The sequence below is a fragment of the Pan troglodytes genome, chromosome 1 (assembly GCF_028858775.2).
Source record: "Pan troglodytes isolate AG18354 chromosome 1, NHGRI_mPanTro3-v2.0_pri, whole genome shotgun sequence".
Taxonomy (NCBI): Eukaryota; Metazoa; Chordata; class Mammalia; order Primates; family Hominidae; genus Pan; species Pan troglodytes.
In genome coordinates this window covers 209,405,475-209,428,152 of record NC_072398.2, presented here as the reverse complement: position 1 = coordinate 209,428,152, position 22,678 = coordinate 209,405,475, and the positions used below count along the sequence as shown (strand labels likewise).

The 22,678-nt window shown below is 58.3% G+C and overlaps 1 protein-coding gene across 50 annotated transcripts in view; it reads right to left on the bottom strand.

Moving 5' to 3' along the window:
• Positions 1-1,021: 1,021 nt before the first annotated feature.
• The window catches only part of RAP1GAP (RAP1 GTPase activating protein), a 73,296-nt gene continuing 51,639 nt past the window's right edge, over positions 1,022-22,678 (bottom strand). For 6 of the 50 annotated variants that reach the window (XM_003949314.6, XM_063784999.1, XM_063785069.1 and 3 more), the window contains 19 exons: positions 22,107-22,292; positions 18,789-18,892; positions 18,431-18,509; positions 17,979-18,032; positions 16,829-16,912; positions 16,519-16,619; positions 16,255-16,384; positions 14,923-15,078; positions 14,382-14,453; positions 13,663-13,749; positions 13,027-13,164; positions 10,861-10,992; positions 7,620-7,729; positions 6,499-6,612; positions 4,293-4,416; positions 3,200-3,302; positions 2,759-2,862; positions 2,484-2,526; positions 1,022-2,065 (listed from right to left, as the gene is read on the bottom strand). In XM_003949314.6, coding sequence (XP_003949363.2) covers positions 2,518-2,526; positions 2,759-2,862; positions 3,200-3,302; positions 4,293-4,416; positions 6,499-6,612; positions 7,620-7,729; positions 10,861-10,992; positions 13,027-13,164; positions 13,663-13,749; positions 14,382-14,453; positions 14,923-15,078; positions 16,255-16,384; positions 16,519-16,619; positions 16,829-16,912; positions 17,979-18,032; positions 18,431-18,509; positions 18,789-18,892; positions 22,107-22,292 — 1,887 coding nt within the window. In that variant the 3' untranslated portion in view covers positions 1,022-2,065; positions 2,484-2,517. Of the gene's footprint in view, positions 2,066-2,483; positions 2,527-2,758; positions 2,894-3,199; positions 3,303-4,292; positions 4,417-6,498; positions 6,613-7,619; positions 7,730-8,473; positions 8,729-10,860; positions 10,993-13,026; positions 13,165-13,662; positions 13,750-14,381; positions 14,454-14,922; positions 15,079-16,254; positions 16,385-16,518; positions 16,620-16,828; positions 16,913-17,978; positions 18,033-18,430; positions 18,510-18,788; positions 18,893-22,106; positions 22,293-22,678 lie in introns of all 50 variants that reach the window. The other 44 variants (XR_680482.5, XR_010147791.1, XR_010147802.1 and 41 more) reach the window with 18 other exon arrangements.

Sequence of the window (22,678 nt, the reverse complement as noted above, 5' to 3'; positions counted from 1 at the left end):
CTCAGCATCCTCCTGGCCACCCTCTTACCCCAGCAACAACCTCGTTGGTCCCCTCCTCCCTCCACTGGTGCAGCCTCCACCAGCAACTACTGCTCCTGCCTGGGGCTCCCCCTGCCCTTGGCGCAGAGCCCTGGCCTCTCCGTCGGGAGTTCAAGGCCACATTGCCTCTGGCCTCATCCCTGCCCATCTCCCTGTCCCCTCCATTGTCACCTTCCCACCATTCAGAGCTGGCTGCCACCTTCCTGGTTCCAGGGGTGCTCTGCCTCCCCGCCCTTTACTCGAGACCCCCTCCTGCAGGGTCCCTCCTCCCTAGGCCTTCTCAGGAACGGGGAGCAACTCCAGGGACTTTCCCTGACGCCTCTCTCCCCAGGCCCTGCTTGTGCGCACCTCTCCTGTCCCCGGCTGCCCCTCATCACCCTTCGTCCTACTGTCCCAGCTGTGAGATCCTGGTAGAGGGACTTGGACTCATCCCCATCTCCTGGGGCCCCATCGGGTCCTGTAAGTGATCCCTTGGCGCCCCCTTGTGGCCATATCAGGGGATTCACTGAATATGAGAACAGGGAGAAGGAAGTAATTAATTGAGCACCTAATGTGTGCCAGACACTGTGCTGTATGTTTGATACGCACCAGCTCATTGAATCCTCACAACAAACCCTTGGGAGAAACACTACCACTCCTATTTTACAAAAGGAAACACTGAGGCTCACGGAAGCTAGTAAGTTTCTCAATGCCACCCACCCAGCTAACAAGAGACGGTCCCAGGACTCAAACCTAGGTCTGCCTGACAGCACAGCCATGTTCTTCCTGCAGTGGGGAAGGGGCCCAGGATGCAGGGAAGGACAGTACCCCGGGGAGGAAACCACGGGCGGTGCTCACAGAGCTGGTGGCTTAGCTTTGGAGGTGTCCCCAGGCCCAGCAGCTCTGATGGGGACAGGCTTGCTCCCTGCCACCTTGACATCCCTGGACATCTGTCTGGGGTCAATCTGGCCACGGTTCACACAAAGCCAGGCCCAACTCTGGGTACAATAGCGATAAATAGAATTTATTTTATACAACTGTTACCGACATCCACACGGCCACAGGGGCTTCCAAAATGGGTATTGGGTCCAGGAGGCTGGCCTTTGGCGTGGCGCCTAAAAAGTGTGACCAGACACACAAGGGCTCCCAGCAGCTGTGCCGGGCTGCCCCCTCCATGGCGGTCGGGGGAGGCAAGGCCTGGACTCTCGGCCAGCTGAGACTCTTGGCCTGGAGGGCCCAGCATGGGATGGCAGGGGTTAAGCTGGGTGCTGGCTGAGGAGCCAGGTAGGTCCCCATCCCCCATGAGGGGGTTACTTGTCTGTCATGTGTAGGCAGTGGACAGGGCATCGGCAGACCTGTGGCAGAACTGGAGGGTCCAGGAGGCATACTGGGCACAGCCAGCTCCCTGCCCCTCAGCCCATCTGGGGCTCCAGGGACCTCAAGAGGCAGGGTAGGGTGATGGGAGGTCCCTGGGAAGAAAATCCCACCTTCTAGGGCAGGTGCATGTAATCACAGTCTTCACTGACCTCTGAAATAATCTTGTCCATTTGTAGCAGACATGCCCAGAGAGGGAGAGTGACTTGCCCAGAGTCACACAGCAGAACCCAAATTGGAAACCAGGACCCGGCTCCCAACCCAGTGCTCACTCCCCCACATATCACATCTTCCTTGTGCTGCCTCCAGGGGCTAAGCTCTCCACATGGAGCTGTCTCAAACTCTCTCTCCCACCTTGTTCCCTCTGAGTCCAGAGGGATGCTCAGGGGTGATGGAGGCCTAGGGAGGGGGCAAGCCAGACCCCCAGTCCTGCTTCCACTGAGCAATCCCTGCCCCAGCCCAGACCCCCAGGCTGGGGGTGAGGACGATGCCAGCAGCTTCCCTGATCCCAGGTCTGGACAGCTCTGCCCTGCAGAGACAGCCCAGATGGGTGGGCCATGGGGAGGGTAGGGAGGCAGGGGGCAGCCCACGGGCTGGTGTTGGTCTTCAGGGCAGAGGTCTCGTCTGCCTGGGCTTGACACGGCACCTTCCCCTTGTGCTTCTGTGGCCTCATCTGCAGGGCAAAGGGGGATGGAGACACCATGAAACATGGCATGGTGGGTGGCTGGCACCAGTGTGCCCCAACTCTGCCAAGTCCCTGCCTCAGAGAACCCCACCCTGGGAGGGGCCCACCCTTGGAATTCCAGGCTCCAGGTCTTTCCATCCCATTGGGAACCCCTGAAACTTCTCCCCACCTGGCAACTGCCAAGTCCCTTTCACACTCCCATCAAATCCTCCAACAATGCAAGGGCAGAGGTCACGGGGAGGGGCCGTGGCCTGCCCAAGTCACCCAGCAACTGAGGACCAGGGGGCTCAAACCCAGATACATAGCTCCCACCCCAGAGAGGTGACAGAACAGGAAGGAATCAGCTCAGCCCTCTACACACCCCCACCCTCTCCCACCAAACACAAGCTGAGGGGCTGGGTCTAACCTGCTCAGTTTCACCTTCAGAGGGGGTGGCCCGGCTAACAGCCCTGCAGACAGACAGTGGTGGTGAGGCAGGTGGCAAGACGGGAGAAGCAACGGGGCGGGAGACACAGGTACACAAAGTCACTGGCTGTGTCCAGGCCGGGCAAGCCCCACCCCTCCTGGCCTAGGGGGGCCTAGGGGGACCTCTTGGTCCAGCCTCAGCTCCCAGCCTCCCCGCCAGCTCATCCCCTCCCGGGTGGGGCTCCCTCAGCACCAGCCCCAGGAGGCTGCACGTACCAGCTGGGGCATGTGCTGCTCAGATGCTTCCAGCTGGATCTTGATCTCGGGACACGCAGGGTCCCCCAACTTGCCGGCGTCTGGGTGGGGTGATCGAGAGGGGCCTGGGGAGGGGGGCAGGAGGGAGCCACCTCACTGGCCGCGGGGAGGCACCAGGGAGACGGGGGCATAGGTGGGCGGTCGGCACCAGTGCGCTCCAACCCCACCCTTAACTTTCTTCCTTGCCATCCCCCATTATCCTCCGAGACCCTTCCGGAAGAAACCAGCCCTCCAATCCACTCAGCCACCCTAGGCTGGACAATGACCTGCCTGCTGTCCTCCAAGTCAGGGGCAGTCACATCACGTACCCACTGCATGGGGCATGGGAACTGGTGCCCAGCCCTGTCCCCCTCCTACCCCAAGGTAGCCCTGCTTTGTGGGGAAGCTGCCCTGTCCTGGTACCTGGGGAGCTGCCCCCACTAGTGGTGCTGACACTGTCCTCCAGCCACGTGCTATAGATGAAGGAGTCCCGCTTGTGGGGTGTTCCTGAGGACGACACGCTTTCCTGGGGAGGGGGTGGAAAGAGGGAGGGAGGTTAGCCCATGCCCTTGGCACTGGCTAGGGCTCCCTCCCAGCCCCTCTCCCTCACTGCATTCCACAACCCCCCACCCGCACCCCCTGCGAGGAGGACGGGCCTAGCCATGTCTGCCCCAGGGAGACCACAGGAGGGCAGAGTCAGGGCAGGCACAGACCCAGGCACACGCCACCCACTGCCACTCACTCACTCAACAAACATTCACTGATGTTCTCCAGGGCTTGCCACTGACATAAATCAGGCATGGGCCCTGCCCTCAGGAGCCTGATATCTGGGAGGCAAGGCAGGCTGTGAAGAGACCATTGCAATTCTAGACTCTGTGCCCCAGCGGGCAGGGCCTGGGTCTGCGCTGTTCCCAGCTGCATCTGTTGTATCTGGGGCAGCGCTTGGCAAGGAACAGGGGCCCACTGATGGTTTGCAGAATGAAGAATGATAAAGGGTGTTCCGGGCAAAGCCCGAGGACTGTGAGAACGTAAAGGGGCTTCCTAACCTACCCCGAGATTAGGAAATCAGGGAAGGCTTTCAGGAGGAGGTGTGTGAGACTCAGTCAAAAAGGATGAGTCAGACCCAGCCTGGCAAAGAAAGGAGGAGGCGGCAGGAAGAGTGTTCCAGACAGAAGAGATGGCACATGTGCAAAGGGCCAGGGGTGCAGTGAGCCTGGGAGGCTTGGGGGACTGCAACGGAGTACAGAATGTCTGAAGTGGTAAGAGAGGAGACTAGAGAGGAAGGGAGTGACCAGATCTCCAAGAGCTCCAGAGACTGAGCTTCCTGTGGACAGTGCTGGGGAGCCGTGGAAAGCTTCTGAGCAGGGGAGGGTTCGTCTGCACTGCTCCTTTGGGCCGGGTCCCCTGATCACATCTCAGCCATGCCCAGGCTCGTGGTTCTACTCAGGGCATCTCCAGGGACCAAAGAGCCCCCTTCCAAGCTCCTGTGGGGCCCCTGACCCCCTGAGCCTCTCACCAGGCCTGTGTCCTCTCCGTCCACACCCTCCGTCTCCTCCACCACGCTGGCGAAGCTGCTGGCACTGGACGAGGAGCGGGAGAAGTCCTTGAGCGCCTCTGCTCTCTGCGCTGCGGTCTCCGCTCTGCCACAGACAGTGCCCCATTAGCCGGTGTCCACCCCGAGCCCCTCCTGGGCCAGGCCCTCACTCCCTTGCCCTCCCCAACCCGGGAGGCCCAGCTGGTAGCAGCCAAGCACCTTTGAGGACCCCTTACAGATCCTTGGGCCTCTGAGCCCCCCAGACTCCCCCTGCAGCCTCCTCCTACCCCCACTGTCCTTCCTAATCCATAAATCTGACCATGTCCCTCCCCTGCTCAAAACCCTCTCCTGGCCTCCCATTTCCCCAGGTAAAGCACAATATCCTTGGCGGGGTGTTCAAAAACAGCAGCGGTTAGCGACACTAACATCATCGGGTGCACGTTCACTCTGCGCCGGGCACTGCTCTACGTGCCTTTACCCGAATTATCTTATCGCTATGATTATTATGCCCATCTTCCAGATGAGACGACACCAGGCACAGAGGGGACAGGCACACAGCCCAGGGTCACTCAGCACAGGTAGGAGGGCAGGGGTTGAGGTCTAGGCAACTCCACAGTCTACTCTCTTAACCCCACAAGGTTTTCATGCTCAGGGCCTCCGTGCCTCCTGCCTGGAGTCTCAGTCCTCTCAAATCCCGAAAAGCAAATGTGCCTTTAAAAAATCAGCCTAGGGCTCTCGCTCCTGGAGTCCTTCCCTGATTCCTCCTCCCAAGGTGAGAATGACCCTCCCCACTCTGGCTCCTGCATACTGCGTCTCCCCGGTCCCTGCCACCCTTTCCTGCCTCTCTGTTCACCTACCCGGCTCTTTAGCCTGGGCTGAGTCCTCTTGATTCCCACAGAGCCCAACACAGAGGCAGCTCAGCCAATGGACACCAAATGCAGGGACAGTTTCCTCACTGGCCTCTCTGCTTCCATCCCACCCCACTCCAGCCTCTTCTCTGTACAGCAACCGCAGTCAGCTTCTTAAAGCATTGCCCTCGTAATTAAAATCCTCCCAAGGTTCCCTGTCACACTTAGGATAAAAGTCAAAGCTCTTAGGCTGGGCGCGGTGGCTCACGCCTGTAATCCCAGCACTTTGGGAGGCTGAGGCGGGCGGATCACGAGGTCAGGAGATCAAGACCATCCTGGCTAACACGGTGAAACCCCGTATCTACTAAAAATACAAAAATTAGATGGGCATGGTGGCGGGCACCTGTAGTCCCAGCTACTTGGGGGGCTGAGGCAGGAGAATGGCGTGAACCCGGGAGGTGGAGCTTGCAGTGAGCCGAGATCGTGCCACTGCACTCCAGCCTGGGAGACAGAGCAAGACTCTGTCTCAAAAAAAAAAAAAAAAAAAAAAAAAAAAAGTCAAAGCTCTTGTACAGCTTGCTAAGCTATAAGCCAGCGTCTGCCCACCTCTCCAACCTCCTTCCCGCCACCACCCAGCACAATGTCACAATGTCTGTCCAGGCCCAGCCCCTCAGATACTCTTTTTTTTTTTTAAGTGATGGAGTCTCGCTATGATGTCCAGGCTAGAGTGCAGTGGCTATTCACAGGCATGATCATAGCTCACTGCAGCCTCCAACTCCTGGGCTAAAATCCTCCTCCTGCTTCAGCCTCCCAGGTAGGTGGACTCCAGGCATACGTCACCACTCCCAGCCACCCTTCTTTCTGTCCCTGGAGTGTGCCCCAGGCCTCTGCACTGGCCGAGCTCCTCTGCCATGCCAGTCCTAGCAGGGCTGGTTCAGTTCCCAATTCAAATGTCACCCCATGGAGGTGTCTCCCCTGAGGACCCATCTAAAACACCTCTGCCCCCAGTCCTTCTTCATCCCCCTAACCCTGCTTCGGGTTCCTCCTATCACCATGATCCGGCAACAGCTTATGAGGCCGCGTTCTGATGGACCTGCGGCCGTGAGGCGGGGACCTATGCGCAGGGCACCTCTGTGCTCCAGAGCCGGGCGCGGGGCTGGGCGTGCACAAAGTGCTCGCTGGGTGTATGTCAAAGGAGGGCTCCAGAGAATGCCCAGGTCCCCCTGACACCCTGCTGTGGCACAGTCAAGGCTCCTGTGCTGTCCCGGGCCCAGGCAGGGGAGGGGAAGGACGGTTCACCACTCCCAAGCCCCCAAGCCCCACGTGCCCTGAGCCCCAACCTGTTCTTGGTCGTGGGCATCTCTGGGGAGCTCTGAGTGGATGAGTTCTCCGACTTGGGCTCCTGTGAGACGTGCCCGCTGTCTGGGGTCTTCTGACCAGCTGGAGGGCTCTCCCTGCGGGGCACACGGGGGCAGCGGGGGGATTCAGCACCAGGCCTGGCATCAGGGGTAGCGTGAGGCCCAGGCGGTGAGGGGAGTCACGGTGCCTCCTGCCTCATATCCACGCCCCTATACTCAGGGCCAGCCCTGGAGCAGTCTTGTGGGCTCCCTGGCTAGCCTGGCCAGTGATGGGGTTGGCACTGATGGGGCTATACGGGACAGGATGGGACTCCTCCCAGGTCCTCTCCACAAGAGCAGGTATAGCTGTCCCATTATGGATAAGGAACCTGCCCAGGGACGCACAGCTAGGACGTGGCAGTGCCAAGACCTGAACCCAGGACTCACAGCACACGGAGCTCTGGCAGCAGCAAGGACAATGCCCACTCCCCTCCTGGAGCCCTCTCAGGGGACCTGGCCCTGGCCTCACACGCAGTGCCCTGAGTCCCCACAGCAGCCCCATGCCATGGGTTGTGTTCTTGTCCCTTTTCCAGGTTGGGACAGTAAGGCTCAGAGGAGGTCAGTGACTCGCCCAAGGTCACACATGGTTAGTACTGGGGAGGCAGCCGGGAGCTAGCCTCTGATGTCCGGGGGCAGCCCTGCTGCTGGCCTGGGCTCACTGCCCTCATGCTGCCCACACTCATGGACCCCCCCAGGCCCATCTGTGGCCACCCTGAAAACCAGCACTAGGCCCTCCCACATGCGCTGGGGCCGTGGGAAGAGCACGGATGCTGGCCCTAGACAGATCAGGGCTCAGATCCTAGCTCTGCCCATCACTGGCTGTGTGACCTGGGCAAGCCCCTTGACCCCTCTGACCTACCGCTTCTTGATCTGCATGTGGCACGTTAGGTGACGTGCTGGCCCTGGTGCCCGACATGCAGCAGGGACTTGACCACACAGCTGTCACTAGTGGGGATGGAGAGGCAGAGGGGCGGGCACTCCCTTCTGCCTGCTTTGCTTTGCCACCGAATGGGGCTCAGGGATGGGGGTGCAGGGGAATGGGGCACTGTCCCCCACTCACCCACCTCTTCTCCTGCACCTCCTGTATGTTCTCGATGCCAATGGCGCTGCTGCGGCGGGAGCCGAACGGGCCCGACTTCTTCCTCGTGGGACTCTTCCCAGGGACAATCAGTGACTGTGGGGAGAGGCCCCAACTCAGTGCCACCTTACCTGGGAGCCCCAGGGCCCCCCCCACATCCCCTCTGGGGACCCTGCTGCCCCAGGCCCTGAAGCAGAGTTGATGAGCAAGAAAGAACGAGAGAAGATATCCATCCCCAGAGACAGCCTCCCAGTTTACGAAAGGGAAACAGTCCCCAGGAGGGCAAGGGGCTCTCCCGAGCTCACACGGCAGGACTGCACGTCAATACTGGCCCAGGATTAGGACAGTGTCCTGAGGGGGCTAGGGTGGGAGGAGGCCAAGTCCTCAGAATGGCTACTGCTCCCCGTCCCCCAGGGCTCTGTGGGATCTGCAGCCTAAGGGCAGTGGTCAGAGGGCAGTGTAGCAACCCAAGTCCCACCCCGTGCCAGCTAGGGCCCCTCCCCGGAACCTCCAAATTGGCTGGGGGAGGTTCTGGCCCAGCAGCTGGAAGACTCCCCCAGCTTCCCACACACTGTGCTGGGATGCCCCAGGCCCCAGAAGCCCGCCCCCAGCTTCTCTGGAGGCAGGAAGGGGTAGGACCCCAGGTCACTTCGTGGCGGGGAGGAGGAGTCAGGGCAGAGGAGAGGGATGGCGCTCCATGCAGACCGGCGATATTGGGGGACGTGCGGCTGGGTGTAGGGCCTTTGGGTACCGGATCCTGGCAGGGACTGGGCCAGGGTCCCAGGGGCCAAGGCAGGGCCAGAAGCCCCTGGTGAGGGGCACTGGCTCTGGCACAGGTACCAGGCCCCAAAGCAGGTGCTGAGTGCCATCGGAGCTGCCGCCACTCCATCCCGCACGCCCTGGGGCCTGTCCCGGGGGCAGAGGGGCAACGTCCCCAATATGGCCTCCGTCCTGAGAGCGAGCAGAGAACAGCGCGTGCAGGCAGCCTCCAGAGCCGGCGGCCCCGCGGACGACAACCTCTTCCACGGTTCCTATGCCTATGGCACTGCCCCGGCGTCCGAATCTACTCGCACTTTTCCCAGGAATAAGCAATGACTGGCAAGCAGCAGAGGGCGGGGGCAGAGAGAGAGAGACAGAGAGAGAGTCAGAGAGCGAGAGAGATGGTGGGAGGGAGACACAGAGAGGAGGAGAGGCAGGGAAAGGAGGAAGACAGACAGAAAAAGGAAGAGAATGGTGCAGGAGGCAATGGGAGAGATAGGGCCGGGGAAGGGAAGGCGAGAAGCACAAGGAGAGACAGAGGACAAGGGAGACAGGGGAGAGATGGACAGACAGACAGTTACCCGGAGACAGGGACACGCGTGAGCCAGCGAGGGCACACCAGATGGGCACAGAGGGAAATCCAGAGAGACAGGGACGCAAGGACACAGAGACAGGCCCAGGGAGGGTCAGAGACAGAGAAGGAAGCCAGGGGAAGGCCGAAAGGAAAAAGCGAGGGTGAGAAGAGCGGAGAAGGGAAGGAGGAGAGGGAGCAAAAAAGACAGGTGCAAGAAGGAAGGAGAAACAGAGAGCCAAAGGGCAGAGAGGCCACAGGACAGGGAAAGGGAAGGGAGGAGGGAACAAAAAAACAAGGAGAGAGAGTAGAATGAGAGGAAACACAGAGAGAGGGAGAGTTGTGCAAAAACAAAACAGAAATGGGTCCGGTTACTGCCATGGTGGGTGCTGCTGGCCTGGTCCTGTCCCTGGGGCCCCTCTCGGCCACCCACAGGAGGCTGGGTCACTCTGGTGGAGAGGAAGGGAGTGGTTGATAAAACTGGGTTGGGGGAGGTTGGGCCTGCTCCTCGCATGACAGTGTGCTTGGTGACTGCTGGACAGCAGAGGTCGGGGAATTCCCTCCTGCCACGTGACATAGCCTCACAGCACTGAGCGCAGGGCTTGGCATGCAGTAGACAGTCAATAAAGGATGGATGGATGGATGGATCGGTGGGTGGGTGGATGGATGGATGGAGATGGAGGGATGGATAGAGATGGATGGGTGGATGGGTGGGTGGATGGGTGGGTGGATGGATGAGTGGGTGGGTGGGTGGATGGGTAGATGGGTAGGTGGGTGGATGGGTGGGTGGGTGGATAGCTAGATGGGTGGATGGGTGGGTGGATGGATGGATGGGTGGGTGGATGGATGGGTGGCTGGATGGATGGGTGGGGAGCACAGCAGTGGGTGCAGTGTCCTGGGGTGGCCACTAGGCAGTGGACAGCAGTGAGGCCCACAGCCATAGGCCGTATTCATCCATGTGCCCAGCACTCCTGAGTGTGAGCAGCAGAATCCCAGAACCTGGACAACAGTCAGTGATCACACAGGAGGTGCTCCCTCTGGAGATGCTCACACAGAAGCCAGATTCCCGACACACAATAGGCAGCCACACCACAGAGGCCCTGGCTGCTGTGGACACACAGTAGGAGGTGCTCACAGAGAAAGTACCCACACAACAGCTCACTTCCTGACACACAGTAGGTGTTCACTGACATCTAGGGCTTATCACACACGATGTGCTCACATAGCAGTCCATTTTCTGACACACAGTAGGTTCTCACACAGCAGCCCAGGGCTGCGCACACAGTAGGCGCTCACAGAGTTGATGCCCACACAGCAGCCCAGGACCTGACACACAGTGGGTGCTCACGGGTACTCAGGGCCAGGCCCACAGTAGATGCTCACAGAGTGCATGTCCACACAGCAGCCCAGGGCCTGACACACAGTGGGTACCCACAGCCTGACACACAGTGGGTACCCACAGCCTGACACACAGTGGGTGCCCACAGCCCAACACACAGTAGGTGCTCCCAGAAACCCAAGGCTTGACAGTAGGTGCCCACACAGCAGCCCAGTCCCCAGCAAACAGATAGATACTCAATAAGGAATGAGACACAGAGGCTGTCCCAGGGCTGACCTGCAGAAAGTCACACCTCAATGCATAAAGGGCCAGGAGGAGGGGAGGGCCAAGGAGCTTGGGAAGGGGCTGCAGGCTGCAAGCTGTCAGCACCGCAGTGTCCTGGCCTGGGCACTTCATCCCCCTCCCATGGAAAGTAGTGGCTAGACCAAATCCAGAGCCTAGGATGGGCATGTGGGCAGCAGGGCAACAGAGAGAGTTGGAGTCAGGCCTCAGGAGGCAGAGGAGAGCTGAGGGCCCCCCAGGGAGGGGCAGGGGCCTGGGGAGGGGGAGGGCACTCACTATTCCAGCCGCCTTGGCCAGGTCGGGGTTGTTGGGCGCGAAGCTCCCGCTGTGGCTGGTGGACACAGTGTTGGGCTTCTTGTTGCTCAGCCCCATGGCATCCATGGACTGGCTGCGGCTCCGGATGACCCGCTGTGAAGGGGGTGGCAGTGGAGGAGGCACAGGATTCCTAAGGGCCGTCCCCTTGGGGAAACCCAGGAGCCCAGGCATCTGGTCTCTCCCCAGCAATGCCACTCTGGGTGAGCCCTGGAAATCCCTTCCCCTGGGCATGTGGCCAGCAGGGCAACAGAGGGAGGTGGGGCCAGGCCTCAATTTCCCTGTGCGTCACATGAGAAGCAGGTACATATGGGGCCTAAGGGTAGCTCAGGTATTGGCTCTGCCACCAACTTGCCGGGTGGCCTTGAGGACACCACTTCACTTCTCTCACTCTCTGGGACACACAGGCTGCTCTGTGCTGAGTGTCCTCATGTGGCTGCGTAAGGACTGCAGAAGACACTGGGTCATGGCCAAAAGTGTGCACAGAGAGCCCTCTTGACACCTGAGTTTCATTCCTGTTAGGGCCTCTTAGAGCTCTCCTGCCTTCTTTCTTTTCTTCCCTCCCACCCTCTTTCCTTGTTTTTTTCAGACCAATCTATACCAAATGCTTGCTATGGGACCAGCGCTTTACAATCACTCTGTTACTGGATCCCCCTGCAAGATGGGGACTAGCAATCATGCCCATTTCACACACGATGGAACTGAGGCAGGGGTGAGCCCGGCATGCCAGGACCCATGCCCTCAACTCTGGACTCCGCTGCTTCTGAGAAATTCTTTGACCTAATCTAGGTCCACCGTCCAGCACCTACCAGATGTGGGACCATCGGAGCCCTCCTCAAAGGAGACACCCTAGATCCATATTGACCCCACCTGTCCTGTCTCCAGTCCCCAAGCCTCTTTCTCAAAGATGATCTGTTTACCTCAGTTCCTGGGCAGGCCTGGGCAGCTGGGCTAATTCCCTTATTCCAACCCATAGCTCCAGCTGTGTGACCTGCCCTGGGTTGAGGGTGAGGTGTGCCCAGCCGGCCGGGAAGCTGGAGGATGGGCAGTTATCCTCCTGTGGGTGGAGGAGATGGTGGCAAAAAGGCTACCACCTGGGGCCCTGTGGCCTGAGTGAGTCCAGACCCTGTCCAGGAACTACTCCACTCCCCACACTTCTCATTTCAGACAACAGTTGCTGAGGCAGACAGGCAAGGTTTTGCATTTTGCTTTTAAACTTGTATTGCACTAACCTAACTCTTTTACAGATAACAATAACTGTATGAGGCAAGTTGCCATTACTCTACTCAACAGATAAAGAAACTGATGCTCACAGAATGCCCAAGCTGGTAAGTAACAGAGCTGAAATTTGAAGTGTCCGTGCTCTTAATGCTAAGCTAAACCAGAGACAGGCAGGGTAGGTCACACAGGCCAAGTCCCTCTCCAATGATCATGGTTCACACACCTCTTCTGAGAACTCTATTTCTTTCCCTCAGTCAAGACAGAGCCTCTTCCTCTCTTCTCTTCCTGCTGACCTAGCAGCCTTTGTACCAGCAGCCCTTGTACCAGCAGCCCTTGCTGTCTCCCAGAATCCTCCACCCTTCAGCAGAATTCCCAGGTGAATTCCCCACCTAGGCCCCACCTCCAACAGTTACTCCTCCCCAAGCCAGGGCCCCACCTTACATGCTGCTCCTTCAAACTCTACCCAAGGCAGACTATGTCCCCAAGTGTAAGCCCATTCTAAAGCCCAAGTCCACTTCGAGCCCCGCCCTCATCCCAGACTAGAGCCTCCTCTAGCCACACCCCCACGCCATGTCCATTAGCCCCGGCCCCTGACTCCACCCCCAGCCACGTCCCATCCCAGACTCTACACGCAGGCGAGCGGCCTCTAGCCACACCTCCACACCATGTCAATCAGCCCGTCTGGGACTTCGCCCCAGCTACGCCCCCTCTCAGACTCCAGTGCGAACGGCCTCTTGCCGCACTCCCCATGCTGTGTCAATCCCCCAGTCCGGGACTCCACCCCCTCAGCCACGCCCCTTCTGCCAGACTCCACCCCCACGCCGTGTCCATCAGTCTATCAGCCTCAGCCTGGGATTCCGCCCTAGCCACATCCCTGCTCCCCGGCCAGTTAGACCTGGGGCCCTTCACCTTGAAAGACTCAAAGAAGCCGCCGCCCCCACTGCCATTCTCCATCTTGTCCTCGTCGCCGCCCAAGCCCATCATGGACTGGCTGTGGATGTGTAGTTCCTCATAGAGCGTCTCCAGGAGGGCGGCCCGCGTCCGCTCCTGTGGGCCAGGCCCAGGCCGTCAGGAGGGACCCCAAGGATCAGCCCTTCGGCCCACAGTTCAAATCCTGGCCACCTTCTGAGGCACGGGCCACCTTCTCTGAATGAGTGGGGAGTGGGGAGGGCGGAAGGCTCCTGCACCGCCTTCCCCCAGGCCACTCCACAGCTCAAGCATCCCCCAGGGACCCTCATATGAAGGGCCCCTCAAAGCCCCTTCAAGATCTGGCTTCATGTCCCCACCCCCCAGGTCCACCCCCCACCTGACAGGTCCCAAGGCGTCCCTGTCAGCCTAACCGCCTCCCAGCATCTCCTGGGAAATCCTCAGTATCCCTCCGGCTTCCTCTCCCCGACCTCCTACTCGTCCATCAATCCATCCAGCCCCAGGTGTCCCCGCTAAGGCCAAGGTCTGAACATGGCTTTTCCCTTCCCAGGGACAGGGCTGAAGTTATAGGTTGGAAGGTGAGAAGAGGGTCACCCAGCCCTCACAGCCCATCCTCACCTCCAGTTTGGCAAACTTCTCTGCCTTGTAGCAGGCATATTCAGCATTGATCAGCTTTGTCAGCAAAAATTCCTGGAACTCAGGCCCCTGGAAACCCCCAGTGTGGAGGAGATAAGAAAGGGAAGTTGAGATGACACATAAACAAGGGTCGGAACCCCAATGAGGCAGAGGCTGCAGCTCCTGAACCATGCTCTGCTGGGGCCTGGGGTCACCCTCTTCACTCCCAAAAGGGTATCTCCCTGGGCTTAGCTCCCCAGGTACCTTCAAGGGGCCCCAGTGCCCTTCATGGCTGCCCACGCCCTCGGGAGAGCAAACTCCACAGATGTTAGGGTCTGGGTTGGGGTCTCAACCTACTGCTTCAGTCTAGGGTAGCAGAACACGCTTTGTACAGAGCTGAAGCCCAGGCTTGAAGTGTGCCCCTCCCCAAACATTTTAGAAGAAAGAAGAGACTGGAACTGTCAGAAAGAGAACAGAAATGACGAAAGGCCAGTCTACTATGGAAAGTGTAAAACAATTGTGTAGTTTATCCTGTGACCTTGTGAAAAAAAAAAAAGGTGTTTTCAAGATGAACGGAAAAGCCAGGCCCCGGTTGCAGTTAGGGGAGCCCAGCTGCCCTGGCATACGAGACTTTGGGACCTCATAAGGCAGAATGTGTATGCACCCCCCAGGCCCCCACCCATTTGTCCTGCTCTGCCCATGACTGGGGGGGTGCCCCTCACCTTCCTGAACACAGCGGGGTCCGGGAGGGGGGGTCCAAAGAAGGGCACATCATCTCTTGCAGTGACAGAGACCTGGAAGGGAGGGCAGCTGTCCGTTCCTGTGGAGCCTGGGGTCTGCTCTGCCCCACCCAGCCAGAAACCCCTACTTTGCCTCCCTGGACTGCCCCTTGGTCGGGGAGACCCAGTGACTGTGGGCTGGATGAATCTTTCTTCCAGAGATTTCTGCCCTCTATCTTTTGCCCTGAATTTTAGTGGTGGAGATGGGTGGGGCCTTAGGAATCATCAGGATGGTGAAGGCAGAGGAGGCTACGGGAGGTGGACAGTGATACCAGGCCAGGAGGCAGAGGAGGGAAACTGTCCTCTCTGAGGGGGTGAGCTTTGGGGAAGACAGGGGGTGTGGTGTGAACAGTGCACCATTGAAGCCTTCCATGGTCCCCCCGTTATAGCTGGAAAAAGCGAGGCTCAGAGGGGCATCCCAGGGAGGGCAGAGCTGCAGCCAGGGCCCTTGCTGACGCCCCTGGGAGGCTCCAAGAGCGCCCACCTTGTAGAGGGGGCCATCAGGGCCCCCGCCCTCAGCCTGCACCACTACGTAGGCATGCAGGAAGTTGGACGCGATCATGTCGGGCACGAAAGGAGTGTTCTCATCCTGGAAGACCACAGCCACGATGTCGTTCCCGATGTGCCGCTTCCGCTGCAACTGAGCACAAAGCCACGGGCCTTCATGGTCTGGCCAGAGGGGGCCCACGGGGGAGAGGGGTGCCCACGGGGGTTTAGGAGGGTTTGGGGTAGTCAGAGGGCACATCTAAGGATTTGCTTTCCCCAAAATAATGTAGCAAAAAAACTTGTCTTAAAACTATTTTAGTTGAAAAATGGCCTGTTTGGAACAACGTACACTCTTTAGGTGATGAGGGTACACTAATATCCCAGACCTCACCACTATTCAATTCATCCATGTAACCAAAACCCACTTGTACCTGGATATCTATTGAAATTACCAAGAAAAATTATTTTAGTTTTCTTGGGATGCTGTGGCAGATGATGATATCAAGGCCGAGAGAAGTGACTTGGAAGGTGCTATAATGAGCTATAATGAGCTTGGGGACTCGAGCCCAGGTCTCTTGGTCCCCAGACCCTACCTCTCAGCCCTTCTCCTATCTCAATGCCCCAAACATGGCCCCCAATTGAATAAACAAGCTCAACTTGGTATACATTCATGTTGCTAAAATGAACACAGACCCTTAGTAAACGAAAGTTAAAGACACTGAAAATAAGGAATAGCTATTTCCATTTTTCTCACATTTCCTTTTATCCCCCTGGGCTGGGGACCTGACTGGGAAGGCAGATAGCCCTGTAGGAGGCTCAGGACAAGGGGACACGCTTCTGAGTTCAGTTCCTGGCACATGCCTTGCATGTCCTCGAGTCCAGGCCTTTGCAGAAGCTGTTCTTGCCACCTGGAACATTTCCCTTCCTTCTCCCAGCTCCTTCACAGACTGAAAGTCACTTTCTCTTGAAAGCTTTTCCTGACTCCCACCTCTGCCAAGACTACATGTCCCCACATGACCCCATGATGCTCTCCACTCCCCATAAAACACCAGCTCAGATCTGCTGAACTCTTGCAATGTACTAGGCACTGTTCTAGTCCCTCTATGCACCCACGCATTTATGCTCACCTAGGAAGTGGGTGCCATTCTGACTGTAGAAACCAAGGCTTTCTGTCTCCCCTGACCCAACGAGAGCCCACAAGTGGGGGCGCTGATCATTTCCATCTCCATCCCAGGGCCCAGCGCTGAGCCTGGCGTGATGGAGGCTGAACAGACAGGTGGAGGGGGAGGACAGGTGGAAGACGGGAGGCAGGTGGGGGTGCCCAGGCTACCTGCTGGGCGTCCCCTTCTGTGTATGGCAGCTTGGTGGACACGTGAAACATGATCTCCTTGTTGCGGAAGTTGCAGTACACAGATTCGGTCCCCGTCTGCCCGTGGGTCACGTCCAGGCCTCCTCGGAACCTGCCCCCGGGCCCCCCAGGCCACGCCTCAGTCTCCAGCCCCGGCCAGGCCTCCATGGGGCCAGGACAGGGGCTCCCTCCCTGCCCAGGAGCACAAGTCAGATTACACTCTGCTCAGCCCACCCTAATACTCACCCCTTAAAGTCCTGCAGTTTGACCTTCTGGCCAAGAAATTCAAGGAACTCCACGAAGGCGGGACTTTCCTCATTGGTGCTGAAGAGTTCTTCCTCGGAGGTCTGGGGATGAGGGGCCAAGGTCATTGAGCTGGAGTTCCTGAGAAGGCCCTGCCTTCTGTCCCTACTTGGACCCAGAGAGGGCCGGAGGGAGGACCTCTGGCAGCCCCTGGGCTCCTGAGTCCCTTGGCCGGTGTGCTGCCCTGGAAAAGGTGTGAGGCTCCAGATATGGGGCCAGGTGGGGAGGGGCGGCAGGGAGGAGGTGAGCACACCTGCCCAAGCTTCTGATAAATGACGCCAAACTTGAAGTTATTGCTGATGACATGCTCGTCAAAGGTGACGATGAGCCGGGAAGCCTGCAGGAGAGGACGCCGGGTGAAGAGGCTGCGTGTGCAAGCTGCCATTCGACGTGCTCTTCCCCCGTGCCAAGCACTGAGCCAGGCGCTCTACACACGTCACGTCATGTGATTCTCAGAACAAGCCTGGGAGGGAGACAGTCCAGCTGTCCCCTCTGAAACTCAGGTTCAGAGACCTTAAGTGACTCACCTAGGGTCAATGGCTTGCAAGCACATGCAGGCTTGGGATTTGACCCCAGGTCTGTTGGATTCCAAAGCTTAAGTTCATCGCTCCTGAGTTTTGCTGTGAGCCCCGGTCCTGCCATGCCAAGCCCACCCCTACTCCACTCTAACTCCCAACTCACTCCTCGGCTCCTCTGTAAACCCACATCATCCTCCCAGAACAGGACACGTCCCACCAATTTGCTGTGGGCATTGAGCAAGTTCTCCTCCTCACCTTAGGCCTCAGTTTCCTCTCCCATAAGCAGGAGGGGGGCCCTGATTTCTGAAGCCCCTTCAGGATACCTTTCCTGGACCACACCACCTCACACTGCTCCAGAATTCAGTCAGGGACCCAAGGGTTTACCTGTCTGTCCTCTTCCAGGAGGTGCCCCTGGCTCATCCAAGGCAGAAGCCCGTGCCCCTATCCCCACACTGTCACAGTGCCTAGAGCCCAGCTCCCAGCATCCGAGCAGGAAGTGCCAGGGCTATTCTCTCTCTATAGGTCTCCTCTGGGATAAAAAGGCAAGGCCGGTAGAAAAGACACCCGTTCCAGGGGAGGACTATGGCACAGCTTGCTCTCAGGAGGGTCCCCAAACATCACAGAGGTTCCAGATGTGAGGCCAGCCTCGAAGGCAGACAAACCGAGGCTTAAACGCAGGCCCTCCTATCTGCTGTGCACCCTGGGGGAAGGCACAGGCCCTTTCGGTGGCTCCTCTTCTGCAAATTGTGGACTTCACAGGGTTATTGTGAGGATTAAATGAGAGAACCTTGGGAAAGTATCTGGCACACAGAAGGTGCTTAATAAATGCTCAGTCTTCCAGTTACTCACCCACCCTCAGTGAGCTGTGCCCAGATCCAGCCATACCTTGGGGTAGAGCACAGGATAGAACCGATCCACGTTGACGTCTTCACACACCAACTGCAGGAGGAGATAAGGGAGGGGTGTGAGGTGTGGGGCCAGGGAGGAGAGGATGGGGCTGCCTGGGCCTCCCTGGTCAAGGTCTGGGGAGGAGCCATGCTGGGAATGGCCAAGGCTAAAGCAGGACTCGGGGTTCACTGTTGCTCAGGGAACGGAGGTCCCCTGAGATCTGAAGGTGCTATAGAGAAAACCAAAAGCACACAGGCAGGGGACGGGGGCCTAGGAGAACACGTGGCAGCCCAAGACACGATGGGAACAAGTGAGAGACAGCCTCAGGATAGGGCGGCAGGCCAGGGCTAGGGCCTACAGCTGAAGGGGACGCGCCAAGGCAAGCTGAAGCCCCACAGGTGCCCATCTGCGGAGCCAGCCCGGGAAGCTCAGGGGAGCAGAGACCTCACCTTTGCCATCTGGACAACATTAGGGAACTCGGTGAGGCAGGAGATGGGGATGACATCATGGTATGTCCGGCACTTGGTCCTGAGAAGAGAAAGTCACACGATGAAGGCCTGGGCAGCAGGACAGGAAAATGGGAACACCACCCCCCACAAAGTAAGGCCAGAAGGGGGTGGACCACAGCGAGGACCAGAGGTGATGATGGGTGTCAGGCTGACTCGGGTACTAACTTGCTGTGCAACCTCAAGCAAATCCCTGCCCCTCTATGGGCCTTGATGAAGAGAGTGGGTCAAATGAGATGGGCTCTGAGATTGTAAGACCTCAGCCCTTCCTGCCATTTCGGGACTCCCCCACCACCCTCACCTGAGCAGCAGCCGCAGGTGCTCTTGGTCCCCGATGACATCGTACTTGAGTGAGAAGACAAGGTGGCCGAGGGCAGTGTCCAGTGAGTAGTAATTGAAATGCTCCTGCAGTGGGAGGTGGGGGCCAGGGGAGTGGGTGAGGCTGAGCATGGGGCTTTTGGAAACGAGGCCAGAAAGCCAACCCACTCCCAGATGCAGGTCCTTCGCCGATAGCAGGTGTCACGGCTGATAGCAGACCCCACATCAGACAGACCTGCACTCAAAGCCCCACTCTGCCACTGACCAGCTGGGCAGCCTGAGGAGGTCACTTGGCCTCTCTGTGCCTCACTTTCCTAGTCTGCCAAATAGGAGGGAACCCTGTACTTTGGTGGCAGCCAGGACTGAAAGGGATGAAGTGCTTGGCTCAGTTCAGTGAAGGTGGGTAGTAACGCCGGATCTCTGGGTGTTCATCGAGTCTGGACCATATTCGGACCTGCATGCCTGTCTTCAGCCCTGGTCCTTCTCAGGGCTGGGCACCCAGCAGGTGCTCAATGAGCAAAAGCTGATTGCCCAACCTGTGACTCTGTGGCCCCTGAAGCCAGGGCCCGTGAGAAACAGGAAGCGAAACATCTCACAACACACAGGGTGGCTGGCCAGGCAGGTTTCCACCCTCCTGTCTCACCTGGAGGAGAGGGCACAGGGTTGGGAAGACACCCTGGGGAGTATCAGGGGTGGCTGAGGCAGGGATGGCACCCCCAGAGAGGAGCCCAGGGCTGGCACCTCCGGGTGGGGAAGTCCCAAAGCCGAGGGCTGGAAGTTCAGGGAGACACCACCCAGCCTGGCCCCGGGCTCCCCCTGCCAACCTCAGCCCCAGCCCTAGCCCAAGTTCTGGGAGTGGAGCTGGCTGCCCGGCCACACCCACCCCAGGAATCATCCTAGAAGTAAATCCTGTTCAAACATGAACACCTGTGCTCAGAGGCCAGGAGCAGATAGAGGCAGGGGCCAGTGAATGTGCCCCACGAATCTGCAGCTCAGGGGCATTCTCAATGGACCTGGGGCAGAGTCCCCCAGCTCTGCCTGGGCACAGAGTGGCAGAAACCCCCAAATGCTTGACATCATCCAGCAGAGAGGGAGTGGCAGGCACTTGATAAGGAGGCCCCTGGCAGGGAAGTCCAGAGAGTGGGGAGTTTCCTTGGACACCCCCAAGCCCAGAGGAGCCCCCGGGACACAGTGGGAGAGCGGGCTCAGGGTCCCAGGAAGTCAACGCCCAAAGTCATCCTAACCTCCCCTCTCTGCCAGGATAGGGCCCAGTGCCTGAGCACCTGGCTGCTTCCCCCATTACCCCACCTGGAGTCAGGAAGGGGCCCTGCCATTCTGCCAGCCCTGGGGCTTCTCCCTCATTACTGCTAATCTGATCCTGGACATGAAGCCTCTTCTTTTTTTTTTGAGATGGAGTCTTGCTCTGTCGCCCAGGCTGGAGTACAGTGGCACCATCTCAGCTCACTGCAATCTCCACCTCCCAGGTTCAAGCGATTCTCCTGCCTCAGCCTCCCGAGTAGCTGGGATTACAGGCGCCCAGCACCACACCTGGCTAATTTTTGTATTTTTGTTAGAGATGGGGTTCTGCCATGTTGCTCAGGCTGGTCTTGAACTTCTGACCTCAAGTGATCTGCCCACCTCGGCCTCCCAAAGTGCTGGGATTACAGGTATAAGCCACAGCGCCCAGCCGCCTCTTCTGACCCTCCAGTCTGCACTTCTTCAGAGCCTGCTGCACTCGAGGTCCACTACCTTCATCTGTTCCTACCTTCATCTGTCACTTGTCACTCTTTCAACAAACTTTTCTGAGTGCCAACCATGTGTTTGGCATATACAGTACCCTCAGATCCTACCACCTGCCAGACCCAGCTGGGAACCTCTGGACAGCAGGTGCCTAGGATGCAGGTCTCGCTCCACCTCTAGGGCTCAGCTGGGAAGTGGAATTCCATGCTGGGTTCTGGGTTTGTTCCCAGGCAAAGGCTCCTGAACCTGGGCTTGCTGGTTTAGTCCCAGTCACAATGGATCCTCCCCTAACTCCATTGGTTAGCACCGGTGTCTCCCAGAGTTAGGCCAATGGCCGGGCCCAGACTGAGGTCACACATCTTCCCAACCCCCAAGGAGTCACCTCCTCTTCCCAACACACACACACACACACACACACACACACACACACACACACACACACATATATACAATGACTAGGAGCATGATCTCTCCCATGCACCTTAATGGAAGGTCAGCCAAAGCTGGTTCAATTCCCAGGCTTAGTCATCGTGTGACCTTGACTAAATCATTTACCTATCTGAGCTTCGGTTTCCTCTTCTGCAAAAACAGAATAATCCTGATATCACCAAGTAATTATGAAGACATGAAAACAGCTAACATTAACTGAGTATTTACCATGTGCCAGGTGTGGTTCTAGAAGCTTTGCGTGTACTTTTATTATCCCTGTTTTCACCGATGAGGAAAGTTAAATAACTTGCCCAAGGTCACACAAACAGTTAATGGAAGAGCCAAGATTCCCACACGTGCCACGAGGCTCCAGAGCCCACGACACACTTCTCCATTTTGGCTCTATGCTGACGAAGAGACAGCACCCGGCCTGCAACCTGACACACACATTCCCGGCATGGGACCTCCCCTTGGCTCCCACAACACTTTGACAAGTTGTTGCTGGGCAGGGTCCCTGCTCTGTGCTGGTGGTGGGGCTGGGGCTGCATCAACCCATGACATTACTGTTCTCCTAACTCCAAGCTGCCCAAAGGGAGGGCCTGGGTCTATTGTGTTGGCTGCTGTATACCTGGTGCCTAGAACAGGGCCAGGCACACAGCTAGTGCTCATTATTTGCCACCCCTGACTGAGCACTTACTTTGTCCCAGACACCACTGTAAAGACCTTACAGATATCAGCTCACTGAAGCCTCACAGCAACCTCAGGAGGTGGGTATCATTACCACCAACCACCATTTTCACAGATTAGGAAATGAGGCACAGAGAAGTTAAGCGATTTGCCCGATGTCCTGTGTAGTGGGTGGCAGAGCCAGGATTCAAGCCCTGGTAGAGTCTCTGCCATGAACCACCACGCCATAATGCTGCCTTTGCAATCAATGTTGAATGAACAAGTGATTCTGCCATGCATGTTCCCTGGGGACTGGGAGTGTGTGTGGTGGGAGCACATTCACTCAGGGCTCTAGGACTGTCACCCAGCCCTGGCCCGTGGGTTCTGCTCCCTCCCAGGCCCACCTCGAATGGGGCTGAACTGTGACCCACCCCAGCCAGCCCCGCTGCACCAGCCGGCCACTCACCTTGCCGAGAAAGTGCTTCCGGTAGATGCGGGCTGTGGGGTTGCACTCGAGCTTCACCTTGGTTGTGGGCGACTGCAGTGGCTCTGTCTCGGGGATGCTGGTGATTTCGTGGTTGGTGCCCTCAATCCAGTAGCCCCCAAACTGGGGCAGCAGGATGAGGGGGAAGGGTCCTTCTCGCCCCAAGACCTGAAGAGGGACTCAGCTGAGAGCCACCCCACACTGTACCCCACTGGGCGCCCCAGGACACCCTCCCAACTCAGACCTGGAGCCGCTTCTGTCGTGGCTAAGGGGTATGAGGGGACAGGCCAGAGCCTGTGTGGGCCCCAGGGTTCTGCTCCAGCCCTTTCCCTCAGCCAGACCCAGACAGCGCCGAGACCCAAGTCTCTAACAGGGGGTGTGGGGGCAGGTAGAGCTGGAGCATGACCTTGGCCCAGGAGGCTGGAACATTTGGCTCAGAAGGCCTAAGGGTTCAAATGGGCTCTGAGGCCTTGGGCCTGCAAATTAAGTCTCCAGCCCGCAGCAAGGCCTGCAGGTCAGGCTCCTAAGGAGGAGGACCTGGTATCCAGAAGCCC